This window comes from Elephantulus edwardii, unplaced genomic scaffold (assembly GCF_000299155.1).
Source record: "Elephantulus edwardii isolate Elephantulus edwardi_28Jun2011 unplaced genomic scaffold, EleEdw1.0 scaffold00032, whole genome shotgun sequence".
Classification (NCBI taxonomy): Eukaryota; Metazoa; Chordata; class Mammalia; order Macroscelidea; family Macroscelididae; genus Elephantulus; species Elephantulus edwardii.
In genome coordinates this window covers 5289850-5309261 of record NW_006399782.1, presented here as the reverse complement: position 1 = coordinate 5309261, position 19412 = coordinate 5289850, and the positions used below count along the sequence as shown (strand labels likewise).

The 19412-nt window shown below is 40.2% G+C and overlaps 1 protein-coding gene across 1 annotated transcript; it reads left to right on the top strand.

Annotated features, from left to right (window-relative positions):
* The first annotated feature begins 3935 nt into the window (after positions 1–3935).
* Positions 3936–17456, top strand: UMPS (uridine monophosphate synthetase). The gene is made up of 6 exons (XM_006884213.1): positions 3936–4091; positions 6177–6330; positions 9522–10190; positions 13169–13344; positions 14971–15085; positions 17172–17456. The coding sequence occupies exons 1-6, from the start codon at positions 3936–3938 to the stop codon at positions 17348–17350; spliced, it is 1449 nt and encodes a 482-aa protein (XP_006884275.1). The 3' UTR covers positions 17351–17456.
* Positions 17457–19412: the final 1956 nt, after the last annotated feature.

Sequence of the window (19412 nt, the reverse complement as noted above, 5' to 3'; positions counted from 1 at the left end):
AACACAGAAATAGCCTATGGCCATATTGCCTACAAAAGGCATTTCTTCCCCATTTTCAATACATGTAGACGTTAGGGGAGAGGATAATGTCTCTGTAAGACAATTTTTCACTTTCAAGGGACATCTAGAGAAAACTGGAAATGTTGTCAGCCTGTTTGCTGGGAGATTCCAAAACGGCATTGGATGAACTTGGTTTTTATTCCAGTGGCCCAGGTTATCCTTTTGGGTTGGCTGGAAAACCATCGTTTGGGATAGTGAAGATAGCTGGGAAAAGGAAGGATGGTGTAAAAGTGCAAATGACAAGTCCTGGAATCCCAATGCCCGAGGATTAATATAACCAAACTAATTCCCTAGCCCAGGAATAGCTAATTCCATCTGTGCCTGACTTGTGTCAGTCAGGAACTGAATTAATTCTGGAATATTGTGGGAACAGATACCCTGACCTCAGAGACTGTGCTTATGGATTTGAAGGTGATGAAACAAACATCTTCTCTTACTAACTGAAGCCATATCTTTCATCTCTGTATTTGATTTTTAATGTGTTTTTTTTTTTTACCCTGGTGCTTTTGCTTCTGTTTCTGCCAAACTTCAGCCTACTCTGTGGGGAAGGTGAATAAAAGCAGGGGAACAAACATTGAGACTGTGAATAAATGAAACCTGTTCTTTAGAAGGAGATCCTTTTCAGAGAACAGTTGTGGTCGAAGTCCAAACTGTTGGCAAATATGGATATGTGTACATCTGTACATGTATATAATGTATAATATGTATGTATATGTTATTGCTCATATGCAGAAATCTATCCATTTGCAGACAGCTGAGATGGGTCACTTTTTCAAGTAGAAAACCATTTAGGGCCATTCAAAACCATGGGGATTTAAGTTCTACCTTTTAGGAACAAATTTGCTGTCTTTTGAAGTACACAAAGCCAAGCAATAAAATGTGAAACATTGTAATAAGGCTAACGGTTAGTTAATTCCATTTACCTAAAGTCAGAAGTATCTTTATATTCGAATTATCATGAGTTGGTTTGAAAACTATCTTGCCATCTGTTGGTTTTGAGTGACCCCCCCCCAAAGCCTTGAGAGTTTGGGGGTGCTTCCCTGGTCATACAGGCAAAGGGCCTCCTTATCCATAAGTGGACAGGTTTCCCCATAGGGACCATTACACATATACATATACACACACACATCCATCAGGCTTGTAACAATCTATTTAAAACTACTCCACAGTATTGATAAATAGCTCTATATTTTCAAGGTGCAGAAGAATTCCACAGCCTTAATTATTTCAGTGTCTTGCTGGTCTGCCTTAAGTGTGTCTTCTGGGTTTTTGGTTGTTTTATTATTATTTTTTTAATTTTTTTGTTGTTCATTTTGTATGCATACAATGTCGTTTTGTAAAGGTAGATTGTAAATATTTTATTTGTAAGTCAAAGTCACACATGTGTAATGTTGAAAAGTGATGACCTGCTGTCTTGTTATTCTTACAGTAAATGTTATAAGTTATGGATGAAGCTTCAAAATGTACATCTCACATGTTATGCATCCCTATAAATATACTACACTCAAGATACTATTTCTTGTTGTTACTTTTTTCCTTCCTAATTAAAATCTTTGTCAAAGAATAGTATATTTTTTTCCTTTCCTCCCTCAAATATATTGAAACTGAAAATAACACACTATTTAAAATCTTTTACCCAGCATTTCAAGAAGCAGGCAATAAATTGTACCCTGGAGGTGTACTCTGAGGTAGGCATTTTCTATCCAAAAATGCTGAAGACATCGAGTATGTTGTTGACTTCATCCGCATGCTTCATGTGGTATGTTGTTAAGTCGTTGGGGCTGGATCTCATAAGTTTATGCACCATCGTTTGCACTTTAGTAGTACAGAACAGCCTTTGAAAAACCCACCGGAGAGTCGGCCATGAGTCAGTTCTGTCTCCATGGCACATAGCAACAGACATAAACAGGCTGGATACACTGCCAATTAACTGATATGCTACAAACAGTAAGTTGTTTTAAATGAAGTCATTTTGCCAATACTTACATAAATGCTTCAACAATTGACTTCTATTTCATCCGTATTTTGAATGAGAAACTGACAAACACATGAACCCTTAATATTGGCTAGTCAGCCCAGTCCTCAAAGAAAATTAATCAGAATAATAATAATCAAAATCTATTGTCTGAATTAGGATTATGTAGATCAAAGTATTATCTTCTAGACAGAATGAAAAATTCCTCTAATGAATGGGAACTCTGGTGGCCTAGTGGATAAGGAGCTGTGCTGTCAACCCAAAGTCAAGTGGTTTAAATCTCTCCTGCTATGCTACAGAAAGATGGAGAATCTCTTCCCAAGTGATCTACTGCCTCTGAAAACCTGCTAGAGGATCAGCTGTGAGTCCATTCCAACTGGTACCAATGAATTGTGTATGATTTGCAAAGACCAGATAGGCTTTCATTATCAAATTGGCTAGAAAGAATACCTTGATAGCATAATTTCATCCTCCTCCATTCCCTTTTCAGTACACTTCTTATGCAGAAAACACTTGAGATACCCTAACAGAAATAAACACAAGTCTTACTCCAGGGATTCCAGGCATAGTGCCTACAGGATTCATGCACCTGTTAGGTGTGTAAACAGTCTTGTGTGCCAGACACTACAACATTAATAAAAGAATGGGCAAAGATTTACACTGTTTGGAAAAGCAATGGCCAATAACTAACTCTATGTTAGGCCGATGTATACTTTGAACCAACTTTATTTAGGATGTCTATCTTAGGACGCCTACCTACGGAGTTTTATTCTGCACATGCCAGGTAGGAATGGAATGGACAGCAACTAAGAAAGCCAATGAATCTTCAAATCCACCAGATGCTCTGCTGGAGAAGGAGGGGCAATCTCCTCCTGTACCAGTCAGATACGATTTGACGGTACACACATAATAAAATAAAATAAAAAAAGGAAAGCCAATGAATAATGATAATTAAGAGAACTATTCATTGCTCTGGGAAAATGTGCAATCAGGGACCTCTCCAGAGTACTGAGAAGAAACGATGTCAGTCTACAAACCAAAGTGAGCCTGATCCAGGCCATGATCTTTGCAATTACTTGCTATGCATCAGAGAACTGGACAATGACTGAGGATCTTAAACATGCCATTGCCCGCCAAGAAAACTTACAGGTCTGTCTTGGAGACGGCGAAACCAGGTTTCTCCTTGGGGGCTAGGATTTTGAGGCTCCGTCTCACTTACTTTGGGCACGTGGCCAGGAAGAACCAGTCCTTGGAGAATGACATCATGCTTGGAAAGATGGAGGGACACAGGAAAGACGCCAGATGAGAAGGACTGATACAGTAACTAGGGCAATGGGGGTAGGTGTGTTGGAGTCAGTAAGACTGGCTCAGGATAGGGTTGCGCTATGACTTACAGGCGACTCGATGGCACATACCAGCAATAACATTCAAGAGGAAGTTGATTAGATAGAAGAGAACAGTTGTTGTTGTTGTGTGTTTTCGAGTTGGAACCGACCCAGCTGACCCATAGCTGACTCTCCAGCAGGTTTTCAGAGGACCAGTTAACTGAACCTGGAGAAGACGACCAGCCGGCGGATTCAAACCGCGTGCCTTCAGCTTCTTACTAGTCGAGATAAAACTGATCAGGATTTATACATACTATCTGGAGAGGTTAGACTTCATGATCAATCTAAATCGCCGGAGCCTTAAATTCCAGCAGTCCTACTCAATGAAAACCAGCATACACTAAGCCAGTTTACTGTCAGCTTTCTCCACGAGCGAGCCACGCGCACCGAGAGCCAGCGAGTCTGCAGAAGTCGCCAATAGCGGCGAGGTGGAGGCGGGACTTCCGGGTGACGTCATATGTGCGCCGGCCACTAGGCGCGCGCCCAAGCTTGTAGCGGGTTGAGAGCCGGGCATCATGGTGTCCTCCGTTGTCTCTTTGGGGCCATTAGTGGCGGAGCTGTACGACGTGCAGGCTTTCAAGTTTGGGAATTTCAAGCTGAAAAGCGGACTCTCCTCCCCCGTCTACATCGATCTGCGGGGCATCGTTTCTCGGCCACGCCTTCTGAGTCAGGTGCCAGCCGGGGGAAGGGGACTGGAGGTTGAGGTGGCGAGGGTGTCATAGGCATTGGGCTGTGAGTGACAACAAAAGGGCCAAGCGGACAGGGAGACCCGAATGTCAGCCGGGGGAGTGTGTTTCAGAAGTACAGAGACCAGGGGAAATTTTTACTTTTGGGGACCTAGAGAGTGACCTGTGTTTTTACCGGATCCTCTTGGACATGTGCTTTCCTAGAGTATAGGAAATGCAGTTTCTGACGTTTCTAGTCCAGCATTACATCATTTTGTTTTCATGAATCACATAATTATAGAGTTTGAATTCCGTTGTATTTATTTAAAGCATTATATATCCATTGCTTACTGTCGCAGTTTGTTGTGGCTTGTGATAATTGTGTTGGAACCTGCAACTAATATTTTACATACCAGCAACCACGGAACTGAAAGCGGACCTCTTTCGGTGGGGGTTCTAGACTACAAAGAGATGAAGGGAGGATCTACTTCTGAGAATTAGCCATTGAAAACTTGAAAATCACACGGTCTACCTCAACTGCTCTGGTTATGACATGAGGAGGAAGCAAATGTTGTGTATATGAAATACCAGTTAGGGTGTAGGAGACCAGTGAAGGTGTAGGAGAACTTGGGTGAGATGGGTCGGCACAGAGCTGTAGTTGGTGAAGTGAGAATAATGCTGGACCACTTTCTATTGTAAATAAGGTCACCATGAGTCAGTCTGAATGGATGGTAGTTAGCTATCCCTGTAACAGTACTAGGAGAATATATGTTGATGTTTTCAGTACTCTAGAAGCTACTTTTTTACGACTTAGAAAAATATTCATGTTTACACTTTGCCATTTAAAAACAGTGGGTATATTTAGGCTTAGAGCTGAGCTGACCCTTCTGTGGGTTTTCAGAGGCTGTAAATCACTTGAGAAGGTATTGTCCATCTCCCACCCAGCAGTTGGTGGATTGTAAACTTTTAGGTTGGGTCGTGCAGCTCCTTAACACTAGGCTAACAGAGCTGGATTTGTAAAATTTTGAAAGTACAGGAAAAAAGGTTTGAAGAGCCCTTGTCTAGTGTAGATCGAGAGAGGTCTCTGGTGAACAATGCTAACTCAAAGGCTGTGTGTCTTAAGTAGTTCAAATCCACTGGTTGCATAATGGGAGACAGATGGGCAATGTTTTGCCATTGAGATATACAGTTCTTGAAAAGCTGATGGAGCTTTGTTATCAGAACTTAACAGAATGGCAGTGAGTGAGTAATTTAGTCCATCAAGAAGTCTCAGTGCCAAAGTGGTAGAATGCTTGGCTTCTAACCAAAAGGTTGATGATTGAAACCCACAAGCCATCCGTGGTTGTAGCTGTATCCTTCTGTAAAGGTTCCACCCTTGGAAACTGTGGAGCAATTCTACTCTATAGGATCCTGTAGGGTCTTAGAGTCAGAATTGCCTCAGAGGCATTGAATGGGTGGAGTTCATGAATCAGCTCTGATAGTTTGTTTTTCTTCTTGTAAACTGAGGGGTAAAAAAGTCAAAACCCCCTGCCATCATCAGGTCCTACTCTTACCAACCTGAAAAGACAGACTAGAACTACCCCAAATTGTTTTCAAGGTTGAAAATCTTTACTGAAGTTAATACTTGACACAGTACAGTTTGTTCTTGTGAAACATCTTAACTGAAGACTTTCAGCAGAAAGCAAAACTAGTATAGATAGGTTCATGCAAAATACAGTGAGTTGCTGTGGGAAACTTGTGCATCCAACCCTCCAGTTTGAATCCATCAGCTGCTTCTTGGGAGAAAGATAGGATGTTTCCTTCTATGCAGTTTACAGCCTCTGCAACCCGTTGTAGGATCAGATATGAGTTGTTCTGACTCAACAGCAATGGGGGGGGGTGGGGAATTGAGAAGTCCTTAGTCTTTAGAATCATCATCAAGATCTTCCCAATACATTTCATGTTGCAGTCAGCAAACCTTGAGTCCAACCTAATGTATTCATTCTGTGGTTGTAAACAGTTATTTAAGACAAGACTTATTTGTAGTCCCATCGGTGTAGGACTTAAAAAACACTTAATGATAGTTTTGTTAATTTTTGTCTTTTTTTACAGATTGCAGAGATTTTATTTCAAACTGCCCAAAATGCTGAGATCAGTTTTGACACTGTGTGTGGAGTGCCTTACACAGCTTTGCCAATGGCTACAGTTATCTGTTCAACTAACCAAATTCCAATGCTTATTAGAAGGAAAGAAACAAAAGATTATGGTAAATTAAAAGTAGCATAAGCATTAAGTTGATACTGTTAGATTTTTTTACCCAACCTTCTTCCTGGCAATGTGTTTTAACAAAGTTGTCTTAAATGTTGAGTGTAGACCCTTTAAGTTATTGTCACTCTTGTACCTGACAGTAAATATAAACATAAAGAAACAATTATATATAATCAATTGATAATATAATAACACAAAAGGAAGTATTTAAAATAATCACTATGACTTTACATCTATAGAATATCTAACCTGAGATTAAAAAAAAAACAAAACCTAAAAAAAATCTCCAACTGTTTATAGTAGTTTGTCCTTAGTAATAGCATTGGTGGTATAATTTGAAACACCATCTTACAGTGATGTTTTGGTTGACGATCTTGTGAGGATCTGTGTGGATTGTTTGGTTGTTTTTATTTAAGCCTCTTGTTTAGAGTCAACAAGACCTCTTGGGGGACCCTAATATTTAAAACTTAGGCCCAAGGGATTATATATTAATTTCTTATTACTATATATTAGAGGAACGTTCTTCTAAGTTATACAGTACTCTGGCCAGTTTGGTGTGATGAGGTAATCTGGTTTTGCTGTGACACTCAATCTTCGGACATTTGTGTTTCAAATGCCATAATGGAACAACTGTGCCATAAGGTGTGCCAGACACCATAACAGCTACCCACCATGGGCAATGTTTGGTGAACCTCCCAGATTGATTCAAGTTTGGAAATAGGAGTGGTATCTACTTCCAAAACCACGTGCCTCTGGAAAATCTATGAGATATATATCTATATAGATATAGATATAGATATATACACACATACATACATACACACACACACACACACACACACCCCTTTTATGTAAAAGTTGGTTGGGCCCAAGGGTCTATTGTTATTTTCTTTTACTTTGGAGGAGCATTCTTCTAAGTTGTACAGCACTCCTCTGTCATTTTGCTGCACTGAGGTAATCTGGGTTTGCTGTGATACTGAACCTTGTGCCATTGGAGGTCAAATGCCATAACGGTTACCCATGGTGGGCAGTGTTTGGTCCCAGTTTAAGACAGGTTTGGAAGCAGAATTGGCATCCGCTTCCTAAACCACATGCCTTTGAAAACTCTATAAACTTGGAGAAATTACAATAATTATAGAAAGGCCTGAGGCCTTATATCCTAGGGTCTCTAACATTCAACTCAGTGGCAATAAACAACAATTTGAAACAGAACAAAAATGTTAGATACTGGATTTCCTTTATAAGGAAAAATAAATCACATAAATATGATGTAAGATCATAAAATGCCTGGAATATTAATTTTAACTGGAATTAGAATGAAATAATAATTTTATGCTTTTTTTTCCTGCCCCTAAAAATGCCATGAAGCAGTCATACCCAAACTAACAATAAACATTACAATGTTTATTACAAAATAACAAAAAATGGTTTGTGTTTGTTAGACACTGAAAAGGAATGCTTTGAGAGATTGCTGTAGATTTGATATAACAACTCTGTAGGTCAGAGTAGAATTATCCCATAGGATTTCCAAGGTTGTAACCTCTACAGAAGCAGGCTTTTAACCTGCACCCAAGAGTAGTTGGATTTAAACTGCTGACCTTTCAGCAGGCATCAGGTGCTTAGTCAAGGCCTCGTTTTGAAAGGGTGTATATCTGTTTCATATGATATCTGTGAAATCATGTCATTTTACTTGTCTTCTCAGCAGCAGCATTCTAAGAGGACTTAGTTTCCCAAAGAGTGTGAATAAAACTATTCTCATAAAAAGTGGTATTTGAAAGGTGTCTTCTCAAGTTTCTGTGATTAATCATGTGAAATTTGGGATTTGCTTCTAAAAATTATGGGGAAGAGGGAGTATGGGTTCAGAGGAGAAGATTGGCTATACATTGTTAAGAGATTAGGTATTATAGTTACAGGTGTTTATTACACTATTTCACCTCCTTTTGCTGGAAATTTTCTGTTAACAAGAGAAAAACAGTGTTATATTATCTGAGCTAAGAAAATGTAGTATTGATAAACTTGTATCTTATATAAATATGTACTTACAAATTAAAAATTGCAGATTTCTTATATGTCTTAAAAATGTTTCTAAATTAAAATGATATCTATACATCTTCATGGTCTTTTGGTATTCAGGCTGATAGCTTATACTTTGACAAGTCAAGAAGAAAGGGCTTAAGAAAAAAGGAATGGGAGAGGTCAAAGATGGTATCTGTGGTAAAACTCAAAAAGAAGGCACAGTTCTCTTCTAAAACCAGCTCTGTTTCTGTTCAAAAACAAAATATACTTGGTAGTAGAAAAGATATTTTAAAATGAGTATGGAGTCTGTAGCTTACACCTTGTAGATTATCTGGAAAAAATTTTGATCTGCATCAGAGGTTAAAATGGAGAAGTATATAGTTACCTTATATAATCCATCAAATTGTAATAGTGAGTCTAAATGATTGCTAAATATTTTCTTCTGAATTCATAGCTTCAGAAAGCCGTTGTTTAGCTGATCTTGTGGATAGAAAAAGAATGAATGATTTCAGTGATGTTGGCACTGTTATGTGCCACTGAGTTGACTACAGCTTGTAGCAATCCTGTGAACAGTGACTGAACCTTGCCCTATCGTGAGCCAGCCTAACCGTCTCTTACACACCTGACCTGTTGTCACAGTCAGTGATTTCATTGATTGTACTTAGGTGTGCTGATGTTTCCTTGAACTTTCCTTTTTCTAGGTGATCTTCCTTTAAGGAAACTTGTGCTTGAAAATTTGATCATAAAACAGACTAAAACAATTTGTTAGTTTGGCTATGAATATTTTGTTTGCATAACTTTGATAATTTGGGGATCCAGAGACACTAAACAAAACAGTAATCATGGCACACTAAAGATCATAAAGTCCTCTAAAATAGATTTAAATCCTCTAACTCATCATAAATACATGTAGGATTTATAATGTAAGATAGATCTTGAGTTAGCGTATAAATACTTGTTACATATTCATATGCTGACACAGATCATGAGATCATAAGATAGAGTAGGGCTCAGATATGTTGTTATTCATAGGATCTCTGAGTGGTAGTCAACTCCATAGTACCTAACAACAAACATACTAATGGATAAAATGTGTTTATGTAGAACAAACTTAGTATATATAAAAGTGCATGTTTCTTTCACATTAAAACCGCCCCCTAACCCCTTTTTTAGGTACCAAGCGTCTTGTAGAAGGAGCTGTTAATCCAGGAGAAACCTGTTTGATCATTGAAGATGTCGTTACCAGTGGATCTAGCGTTTTGGAAACTGTTGAAGCTCTACAGAAGGAGGGCTTGAAGGTCACAGATGCCATAGTGCTTCTGGACAGAGAGCAGGGAGGCAGGGAGATGCTGGAGGCGCATGGGATCCGGCTCCACGCCACGTGCACATTGTCCACAATGCTGGAGATTCTCGAGCAGCAGAAAAAAATTGATGCCGAGATGGTCAGCCGAGTGAAGAGTTTTATTCAGGAGAATGTTTTTGAGCCTGCTAATCTCAATGGTTCTCTCCCTTCTGTCAAGGAACCCAAAGAGCTCAGCTTTGGTGCTCGTGCCGAGCTGCCCAGAGTCCACCCAGTTGCCTCAAAGCTGCTCAAGCTTATGCAGAAGAAGGAGACCAATCTGTGTCTTTCTGCTGATGTCTCCGAGGCCGGAGAGTTGTTGAAGCTAGCAAATATTTTAGGGCCCAGCATCTGTATGCTCAAGACTCACGTAGATATTCTGAATGATTTTACTCTGGATGTAATGAAGGAGTTGACAGCTCTGGCCAAACGCCATGAGTTCTTAATATTTGAAGATCGGAAATTTGCCGATATTGGAAACACAGTGAAAAAGCAATATGAAGGTAAGTGTGTTACTCACAAATTTGGAGGAATCAAGAAAACTAGCTTAAAGAAAGAAAATGTATTGGTTTACATAACTGAAAGTTCAACCACAAAACAGGCTGTGAAGTACGGCTGGAAGGACCCAGGCGCTCAGTGCGGTCTTTTGCACGCTCTTTTCCTCCACCTCTCAACTCTGCTTGCTTCTCTGTTGACTCTCCTCAGGTGGGTGTGTTGAGTGTGCTCATCCTAAACTGTTCACTCTAGAATGCCTTGGTAATAATATTTGACTATACATACAACAGCCCAAAATAAGAGATAACATTATTGCAGTGAGGACTGGGGGTGGGGTGGGTAGGTAATTGTGCAACAATGTATGAATATTTTTTAAAAAAAGTTATTTGGGGGAGGCAGAAGGGAAGGTGAGGGGGTGAAATGTGCAACAGTGGATGAATAAAAATCTGTAACTTCTTTGTAACTGTTAAAATCATGAAGTAAAATTTTATTTTTAAAAAAAAAGAATACCTTAGTTGGTGTGGGGTTTATGCCTCTCCCTCTGGAAATGTGACATTATTAACTAGAAAAATTTCTGAAGCTGAGACTCACATGAGATCTCGGAAAACAGATCTAAAGAAAACAGGCATGCTCGCAATAAAAGACATGTTCTAGGCAGGCCAAAGTCACAGTGTGATCCCCAGCAGAACACCAGGAGTACTGAATGTTGTAAGATAAAACAAGGAAAAATAGTGTAAAATTAAAAGATACATGTTTAACAGGGAAAAAAGGTTTTGTTTTAAATCCAACTGCCCTGCTCAAAAGAAAATACACTTTTTTCTCATGTTAAATAAGAACTCAAGGTAGACCATATCTTGGTTGGGAAAAATTTCTTTGTTCAGCTGCTCATTCTTTTATAGAAATTTCTGTCTCTTTTTGCATAAATACAGATTTTATCTATATAAACTTAAAGATATAATTTGATTTTTCTTTTATAGTAAACATTCTATTATGGTAACATTTAACAGTATCTGTTGAAATAATGTCCTTTTTTTATTTTTAAGGTATTTTTTAAAAGATAGGTTTGTAAAATCCTGGTGTTTAAGATATCCTACATTTGTCATTAAAGATCTAAAGCTTCAGGGGAGCTCTGGTGGCCTAGTGGTAAGGAGCTGCAACTACAATCCCAAGAAGTGCATGGTTCGAATCCACCAGATGCTCTGCCGGGGAAGGAGGGACAATCTCCTCCTGTACCAGTCAGATCTGATTTGACGGTACACTCACACAAAAAATAATTAAAAAAAAAAAGATCTAAAGCTCCAGGCCAACTTTTAGGCCCTGACCAAGTGCCAAAAAATCATCATGTTAGTCCTCATTGACTGGTGTTACAGTTAAACCTGTGTTTCTTCAGTTTTGAATATAGTTTTTAAAAAATTTATTAAGGTTGCTGCTATCTGCTTTAAATCTTAGAACATTTGTGTCCATGAATCAGTTTTGAAACAGAACGAGAAGATAACGTCCCCCCCTGTGTAGTTTAAAATCAGGAAAGGGGTTCCTAGAAGAGTTGTATCTTTTCACTATTCCTGTTTAGTCAAGAAACTAAACTGGACTATATGATAAGCCATGTGCCATCAGGATTAGAGGAAGACTCATCAGTCTGCAATATGCAGGTGACACCTGGCTTACTAAAAGTGAAAAGGACTTGAAGCACTAAAGAAGATCAGAGACTACAGCTTTCAGAGTGATTACACCTCAGCCTAAAGCAGAAATCCTCATGACTAGGCCAGTAGACAAATACCATGGCCAGTAGACGAGGTTGAAGTTGTCAGGGATTTAATCTTATTTGCCTCCACAGTTAGCATCCATGGAAGCAGCAGTCGAAAAATCAAACACAGCTGCCACCAAAAACCTTTTAAAAGTGCAAAAGATCAAGAATGGCAGTTTAAAGACTAAACTATGCATGACTCAGGCCATTGTATTTTCATTTGCTTCATGTTGTTGTTGTTGTTGTTATGTGCCGTCAAGTCGTTTACGACTCATAGCGACCCTATGTACAACAGCCCTAAACTCTGCTCTGTCCTGTGCCAATCGCACTGTCTCTGACACTCCCATCCTGATTACCCCAGTCACTGAATCAGTACACCTCATAGAGGGCCTTCCCCTTCTACGCCATCCATGTGATGACTATGAATAAACAAGATAGAAGAGGAATTGACGCCTTTGAATTTTGGTGGTAACAGAGTTTTTAATGTCATAGAGATTGTATAAAGAACAAACAAGTCTATCTTGGAAGAGTTGCAGCAAGACATATTGTCAGGAGCACCCAGTTACCCAGAAAACAGCAGGTTTGGGGGAGGGTCAGTGAATGAGAGCAAGACTCAGCTGGGTGGACTAATGCAGTGACTGCAATTGTGTGAATACGGCTGAGATTGTGAGGATGGCGCAGGGTCCGCTGGGTTTTGGTCCGTTGTACATGGAGCTGCTGTGATTTGGAGCTGACTTGAAGATAAAATAGTGGGCTCTCAAAGAGAATGCAGTTGTCTCTTGGAATTTGAAGAAGGAAGAAACAATTTGAAGTAATTCTGAAAAACAGTAACATTGAAAAAGCCTTGCAGAATAAAATTTGTCATTTTCAGTGTGTTAATGCCTTTGATACCCCCTACCTCCCAGAAAGGAAATGTGTGTCTTCACTAGAATCTGTTAATGATTGTACGGGGTCACAGGTTTCAACCTGCAAGGAAAAACAGTCTTCTCAATATTGCTGGTAAACCAAGTGCAGAATTTTCAAGTTTTTTTTTCCTATTGCAGTCTCTAAACCAGTCATCAAATGGACAGATAAACTTTTTTCCAGATAGAAGAATAGGTTCAGTGATAAGAAGAGACCTTAAAAGTGTTGGACTGTTTCATTAATGTGTTCCTAGATTATTCTGTCATGTCAGAGATGTTGATTGGGTCACATATCATTGTTCTTGTTTGAATATTAACAAATTGTCTTTTCTTTTTTCAGGTGGTGTCTTTAAGATAGCTTCCTGGGCAGACCTAGTCAATGCTCACGTGGTGCCGGGACCAGGAGTTGTTAAAGGCCTGAGAGAAGTGGGCCTGCCTCTGCATCGGGCGTGCCTGCTAGTTGCAGAAATGAGCTCGGCTGGCTCCTTAGCCACTGGGAAGTACACTGAAGCAGCAGTGAGTGGCTGAGACTGAGGGAGAGAAGGCCAGGGGCTGCCGTGACTCTTGTTAAAGAAGGGAGTATAGGGAAATATCAATCCAGGATCTGGGAAATCACCTGAAAAGAGAAAAAACTACCCATTATTTATGTGACAGTACTACTAATTGGCTAGAATTCCCTAGTTAGTAGCAATTTTATTTTGAAGCAAACACTTAAAGTAGGTGAATTTCTGTAAGAGAGAAACTCTGAGACACACATATTTATTCAGTCAAAACTTTTACCTATCTTAACTCAGGAACACACACCACTTGTAGGTAGTTGTTTTGGTGGCAGTGAGCTTTGGTGGCCTAGGCGGTAGGGAGTAGCACTGCTGACGTAAGGGGAATGTTTCATTCTAATCCACCAGCTGCTCTTAAAAAAAAAGATGGGCAATCTCCACCTGTGTGATTTATAACCTCCAAAAACCCACTGGAGGGTCAGCTAGGATTTGGTAATGAGCTTGAGGGGTTTGGTTGGGGTTTTTTTGAAGTATTTGGTGGTAAGAATGGAACAATTTGAAGTTCAGGAAAGAGCCAAATCAGAAAGCCAAGCAAATAACCAGAGAAGCTTTCAGTGTGAGTTGATGGTATAGAAATTGAGGGGGCCACTTATAAAAAGAATGAGGGCAACATGGGGACAGCCACAACTGACCTCCTGATTCCACAAAGGAGAAATTAGCCCCCATTGATGGCATCCACAACACAGATCCAATTCCCATGAGGTCAGAGATATTCCACACAGGCCCTCACCTATTTCTGCTAATTTTAACACCAATACAACTGACTTAGATCCATAGCGCTAGCTCACAGACCACACAGAACCATACTCCCAATTTTAGAGTTTATTGGGAAAGCTGATGTGTATTCACAGGTCCTTCAGCCTTATGACAGTATCACAAAAGCTTTCTTAGGCCTGTCAATTGTGGCTTCTCCCCTCAGGCTTAGGTAGAGGCCTTTGGTTCTGGTTCTATAAGGTCAGCTCTGTCTCGCGTTGGGTAGTGGGTTCTCTGCTGCTCCTCCCCTATAGGTTTGCCTGGTGCAAGAATTGCTGGCCCTGAAGAGCATGCACTGCATAGCACTACGTTCTTGCTACCTCTTTGCTGGTGGTGAGATTGTTATAGTCTACCATGGAACCTGCTTGGTTTAGTGGCAAGACTAGCCAGTCCCCTTGATTACAGGCTGACACAGCCTAGTCACAGTCCCTGCATCCATAGGGCAAAGTCAAAGTCATCAGTGGACAAGAAAACCATTTTGAACAATAAACCCTTGACACTGCAGCAAATTTGAAGATGGGAGAAGGTAGAAGAGCAGAAAGATTGTTTCTTTTTAGTTTTATTTTTAGCTTTTGAAAAGTTAACTAGTTTTTCCTGCCCCTAAATGGTGTACTAGGCAGGAAGCCTTGGATGTACATTCAGAGCAGATTCTAAAGCACTCACTTCAGAACTTTTATGAAAACAGGTGGGTCTCCACACACTACAAATAAGCGCTCAGATTTCTCTTGCACACAGTAGAGGTCTTTTGATGCTCTCAGAGCATGTTAAAATTGTTTACTATTCTCTGTGATTAACTGCCACTCTGTAATCTGTCCTCTTAAATTCCATTTAGATTAACATGGCTGAGGAGCATTCGGAATTCGTGGTGGGTTTTATTTCTGGCTCTCGACTAAGCATGAAACCAGAATTTCTTCACCTAACTCCAGGCGTTCAGTTAGAAGCAGGAGGTAAATCTGTTTATTGGTCATATTCTAGTAGCTAAAAAGAAGGGCCCATTTTTTTCATTAATAATCTTTTATTCAGTATTAGGAATAATCTGGGTTATTCTGTGTATACACATACATTAATATTAATGTCCTTTGGGACTCAGTAAAGTCACTTTGGTTTTGAATAGGGAAGATTTAGGAATAATTTCTTTTTCTTTCTCTGTTTAAAAACAGCTATGCTTATTAGCCCTCAGTGGAATTTGTTAGGCTTGATTGACAGTTCTGATTTTTCTGTTTTTACCATTGAAAAGGTTAGCACGCTTTTTAAAATATTAGGAGCAAAATAGGTTTTTTCCTTCTCACATAGCTTGTGCCCGACCCTCTATACAGCATTCTTTCCCCGAGTCCAGCTTCCTTCTCCAGAAATAGTCACATCCCTGGGACTTGGGGCTTTGCATACTCTCCCACATGCACAGGAGCTTGGGGGCATTTCATATGCAAAACAGGTTCCAGCTCTATATTTTTTCTATATCTGAACTTACTCATGCCTCTTAATAGTGTTTCCTACTTAAGGCTGAGCGATATTGTTTAACCCATTTATTGATTTATTATAGTTTCTAATCCAAGAAGATACATACTGCACTTGTGTATTTTCTGGAATACTCTTCTCCATAAACTCCTTAAGGAAGAGCTTTCTGTCTGAGGAACTACACACCCTCTCTGTACCCTCATAAATGTTCTACAAATGAGCAGCTGCTGAGGGGATGGAAGATGCATCGCATAGGGAGGGATGAATGAGTTCATGCTCCTGATAGGGGAACGATAATCCAGGAGAACATAGTGACTGGGGTTTCTAATACCACAGAAGGTATATACATTTGGGAAATCTTTTGTTTTCTTTTGTAACTCATTCAAATTACCTACCATATGTTCTTATAACAGTGCCCATGCAACCCACACATAGGAAGCTGAGTGCAGGGTAGTGCAGAGTTTGCAGAAAATGTGTCATGTACCTGTTACTTGTATAAAAATAGGAAAATGTGTATAAAAATTTAAACTGTTGCTATTTAAGTCCTTACAGTTCTCTGAATAGATAATACTGTCAAGGTCTGGGCTTTTGTCTTAGTAGTTATGCAGTGCTGCTATAATGGGAATCCCATATAAGAGATTGGTTCAGAACACCTTACACTAATCCTGCCTCATTAAGCATAACAAGGACAGTCCCATTCCCAAATGTCTTAAAACCACAAGTTTAGAAGTTAGGATTTACAATAGAGATTTTAGGGGCTACAGTTCATTTTTGAAAAGTGATAGGCATTTGCTTGTTTTGTTTCTAGAGCATGGAGTTTAAAAAGAATAGGGAAAGTTAAAAATAAGGGCTTGTGTTTTGTACAGTCAGCAGCCACTTGATGGCAGAATGCTCATTCATTTATGTTAGTGGTCAGGTTAGATGCCTTGCAAAGACTTCTAAGATTTTCTTCTATTTTATTTTATTATTTTGAGGGTTGGTTTTTTGGTTTTTTTTATATTAAACCCTTCCTGGCAGCATAAAAAATTTACCTCTTTGTTTTCTATTACTGTTAGACTCCCAAGAGTTGTAGAATTAGCAAGTACTGATGCACATCTTTTTCAGGTGTAGGGGTCTTGTTTTTCTAGAGAGCCCCTTCACCACCTCCTTTCACTCAGTCACTCTGCTGAAGAAGGAGTAAAAACAGTAGCACTGTCTTATTTAGAGCAGTGTGATTACTTTTTCAAATTTGTCTGAACAAATCTGTCTTCAAGCATTTGCAGCCAGTGTACGTAGTCTTTAGAGGCAAGGATGGTGACCTTGTCTCCCTTTGGATGTATTTTCAAGAGGAACCAGTCCTTGGAGAGAGACATCATTCTGGGAAAGGCAAAGGCAGAGACCCTGAAGGAGATGGATTGACATAGCTTGATCAGGACAGATTGTGAGGCTGGTGCGGGATAGGGCAAGCCTGTGCTGGTCACCAGCTCACCAGGAGTCAGGGTCTACTCAGCGGCACCGAGCAGCAACATTACTTTTTGAGATAAGACATGTCTTCTGATTTTTGTATTACATTAAACAGTAACGTTTATGTCACTGCAGGAGACCGTCTTGGCCAGCAGTACAACAGCCCCCAAGAAGTTATCGGCAAGCGAGGTTCTGATATCATCATTGTTGGTCGAGGCATTTTGACAGCGGCTAATCGTCTGGAAGCAGCCGAGATGTACAGAAAAGCTGCTTGGGAAGCTTATTTGAATAGACTTGGTGTGGGAGAGCCTTAGGTGCATTGTTGAGAATGCCTTGAAGATACTAGGATACTCTGAAAATCCATTGGCTTGAAATTAGCAGCCTTTAATACTGATTACATTCCGTGTTCAGGGCTTTTGTTAATTTCTAGTCAGTGGTCTTAAGAAGATATTAATGACTAACGTTTGTTAGGTACCTACAAGCCTGTCTGTTTTAAGATGATCTGCATTCCACATTTCTCCACATCAGAGTCAATTTTATTTTCATTTTCTTGAGATAAAATTTTAGACATCAAAACCAAAAGTGGTCTTGTGTCTTTTGTTCTCTGTCTAATGTGACCCTAAAACAATGCCTGAATATCAGTTGCTTTTCACCTTCTCCAGAGTAATAGTCCAGCTCCCCAGAGGGTCCTGGTTTCCAGAACTGTCATTGCTCACCAGAGGGAGCAAGGTGGGAAAAGGGAAGACCCCTCTAGCTGGCCCCGGAAGTAGGTGTGTCATGTGGTCTCTTCAGCCAGTGATTAGGGAAGTTCCTACTTAAGTTTTTTCCCTCAACAACAGCTGAGAGACTTGTGGGGAAAATAACCCCAGCTTCCTTTTGCCTCACTTGGATCACAGATGAAGTTGTTGCTCTGTATTTAAAAGACATGAATGTCAAGGGTTCTAAGGTTCCATTTGGGATTTTCCATGGAATTGTCCCGCTGTTATTAGAAAGGGGAGGTATCCTTTTAGGTAAAGAGCTGACATGTGATAAATGTTTCTGAATTCTGCTCTGATGAGGCTGAGGTCATCCTCAGAGCCCCAGCTTCACACATGTGTGGCCATTGAGGTAGTCCCCTCACTGGCGGTTAAATGCGCTTTCCCATGAAAGTGTCTCCTAGGTTCCTGGGTTCTGAATGACCCCTTGTTTCCCACATTTTTAATATCTCTTTGGTCTCTTCAGCATGAGGAAGGGGAGCAGCCATTTCCATCTCTGACTACCCTCCTCTTTCTCCATTTCACCCAGGTTTCTGTTTTGTTTTTTTAAGACTACCTCTCAGGAACTCTAAGATCTGTCTTAGGGGCCCAGTGTTGCACTTACAGAGAGATTCCCTTTGTGGAAAAGGGGCAAATTCTCAAAGACTAAAAGCCAGAAGGAAAAGGAGAGAATGTGGTCCTGGGGGCAACTCCCTCTGCTGTCAAGTCAGATCTGACTCAGAGTGACCATTGGGTTTCTGAGGCTGTAAATCTCTCAGGGAGGAGACTGCCCATTCTCCCTTGGAGCAGCTGGTGGGCTTAATGACCTTTTGCTTAGCAGCCTGATGTTAAACATAACTTAAACTCATCATTGAATTAGAACCAACTCAGCTGGCCCTCTGGAGGATTTTCAGAGGCTGGAAGTTGCATGAGGGTTATTGTCCGTCTTCTGAAGAGCTGCTGGTGCATTTCAGCTGCCAAGAGGCTTTACCCTTGGGTTAACGGCACAGCTTCCAGCCCACACCACCACCAGCGCTCCCAGGAATTGAAGTCAGGATCACTGAGAACGGCATTGGCTAACTGCGCTTCCTGCCTCCGTCCCTTACCAACCAGGTGGGCACAGGATTGGCAGACTGTGGCAGGACATCAGGGAAGTGAGGATGCCAAAACACAATTTTAAGGAACCTGATAAAAACAAGCATAGAAGAAGAAAAAAAATGAAGACTCTGACTCATTTGAGTTTTTTGTTTAATTGTATGAGATCGTTTTCCTTAGTTTCTCTTTGGGGTAAAAGCCAGTAACTACTGCAGTTACCACTATCTAAGAAAAATTACTTATTCCAGCATTCTATAGAAAAGTTCATTTCATGTCAAGCAAAAAAGGGTGTGCACTTACCTACTTACAGGTTCTTTTTGATACGAACAACAAACTCATATCTGCATCTTAGCAACATCAGAGACAGGAAAAAACTTCATGCTACCAAGTAGAAATGGATCCAAGTGAATTACATTGGGAAAATCTGCTGTCGGGGACCTCTCGAGAGTACTGAAAAAACCATGTCAGTGTGAAAGATACACCTAATCTAGGCCATGGTCTTCACAATTATTTGCTATGATCAGAGAGTTGGACAATGACTAAGGAT

Excerpts from the sequence above, each read along its gene's own strand:
- UMPS (XM_006884213.1), top strand. The coding sequence starts at position 3,936 with ATGGTGTCCTCCGTTGTCTCTTTGGGGCCATTAGTGGCGGAGCTGTAC. Across the intron at positions 4,092-6,176 it reads GGCCACGCCTTCTGAGTCAG|ATTGCAGAGATTTTATTTCA; the intron begins GTGCCAGCCGGG and ends CTTTTTTTACAG. Across the intron at positions 13,345-14,970 it reads GGAAGTACACTGAAGCAGCA|ATTAACATGGCTGAGGAGCA; the intron begins GTGAGTGGCTGA and ends AATTCCATTTAG.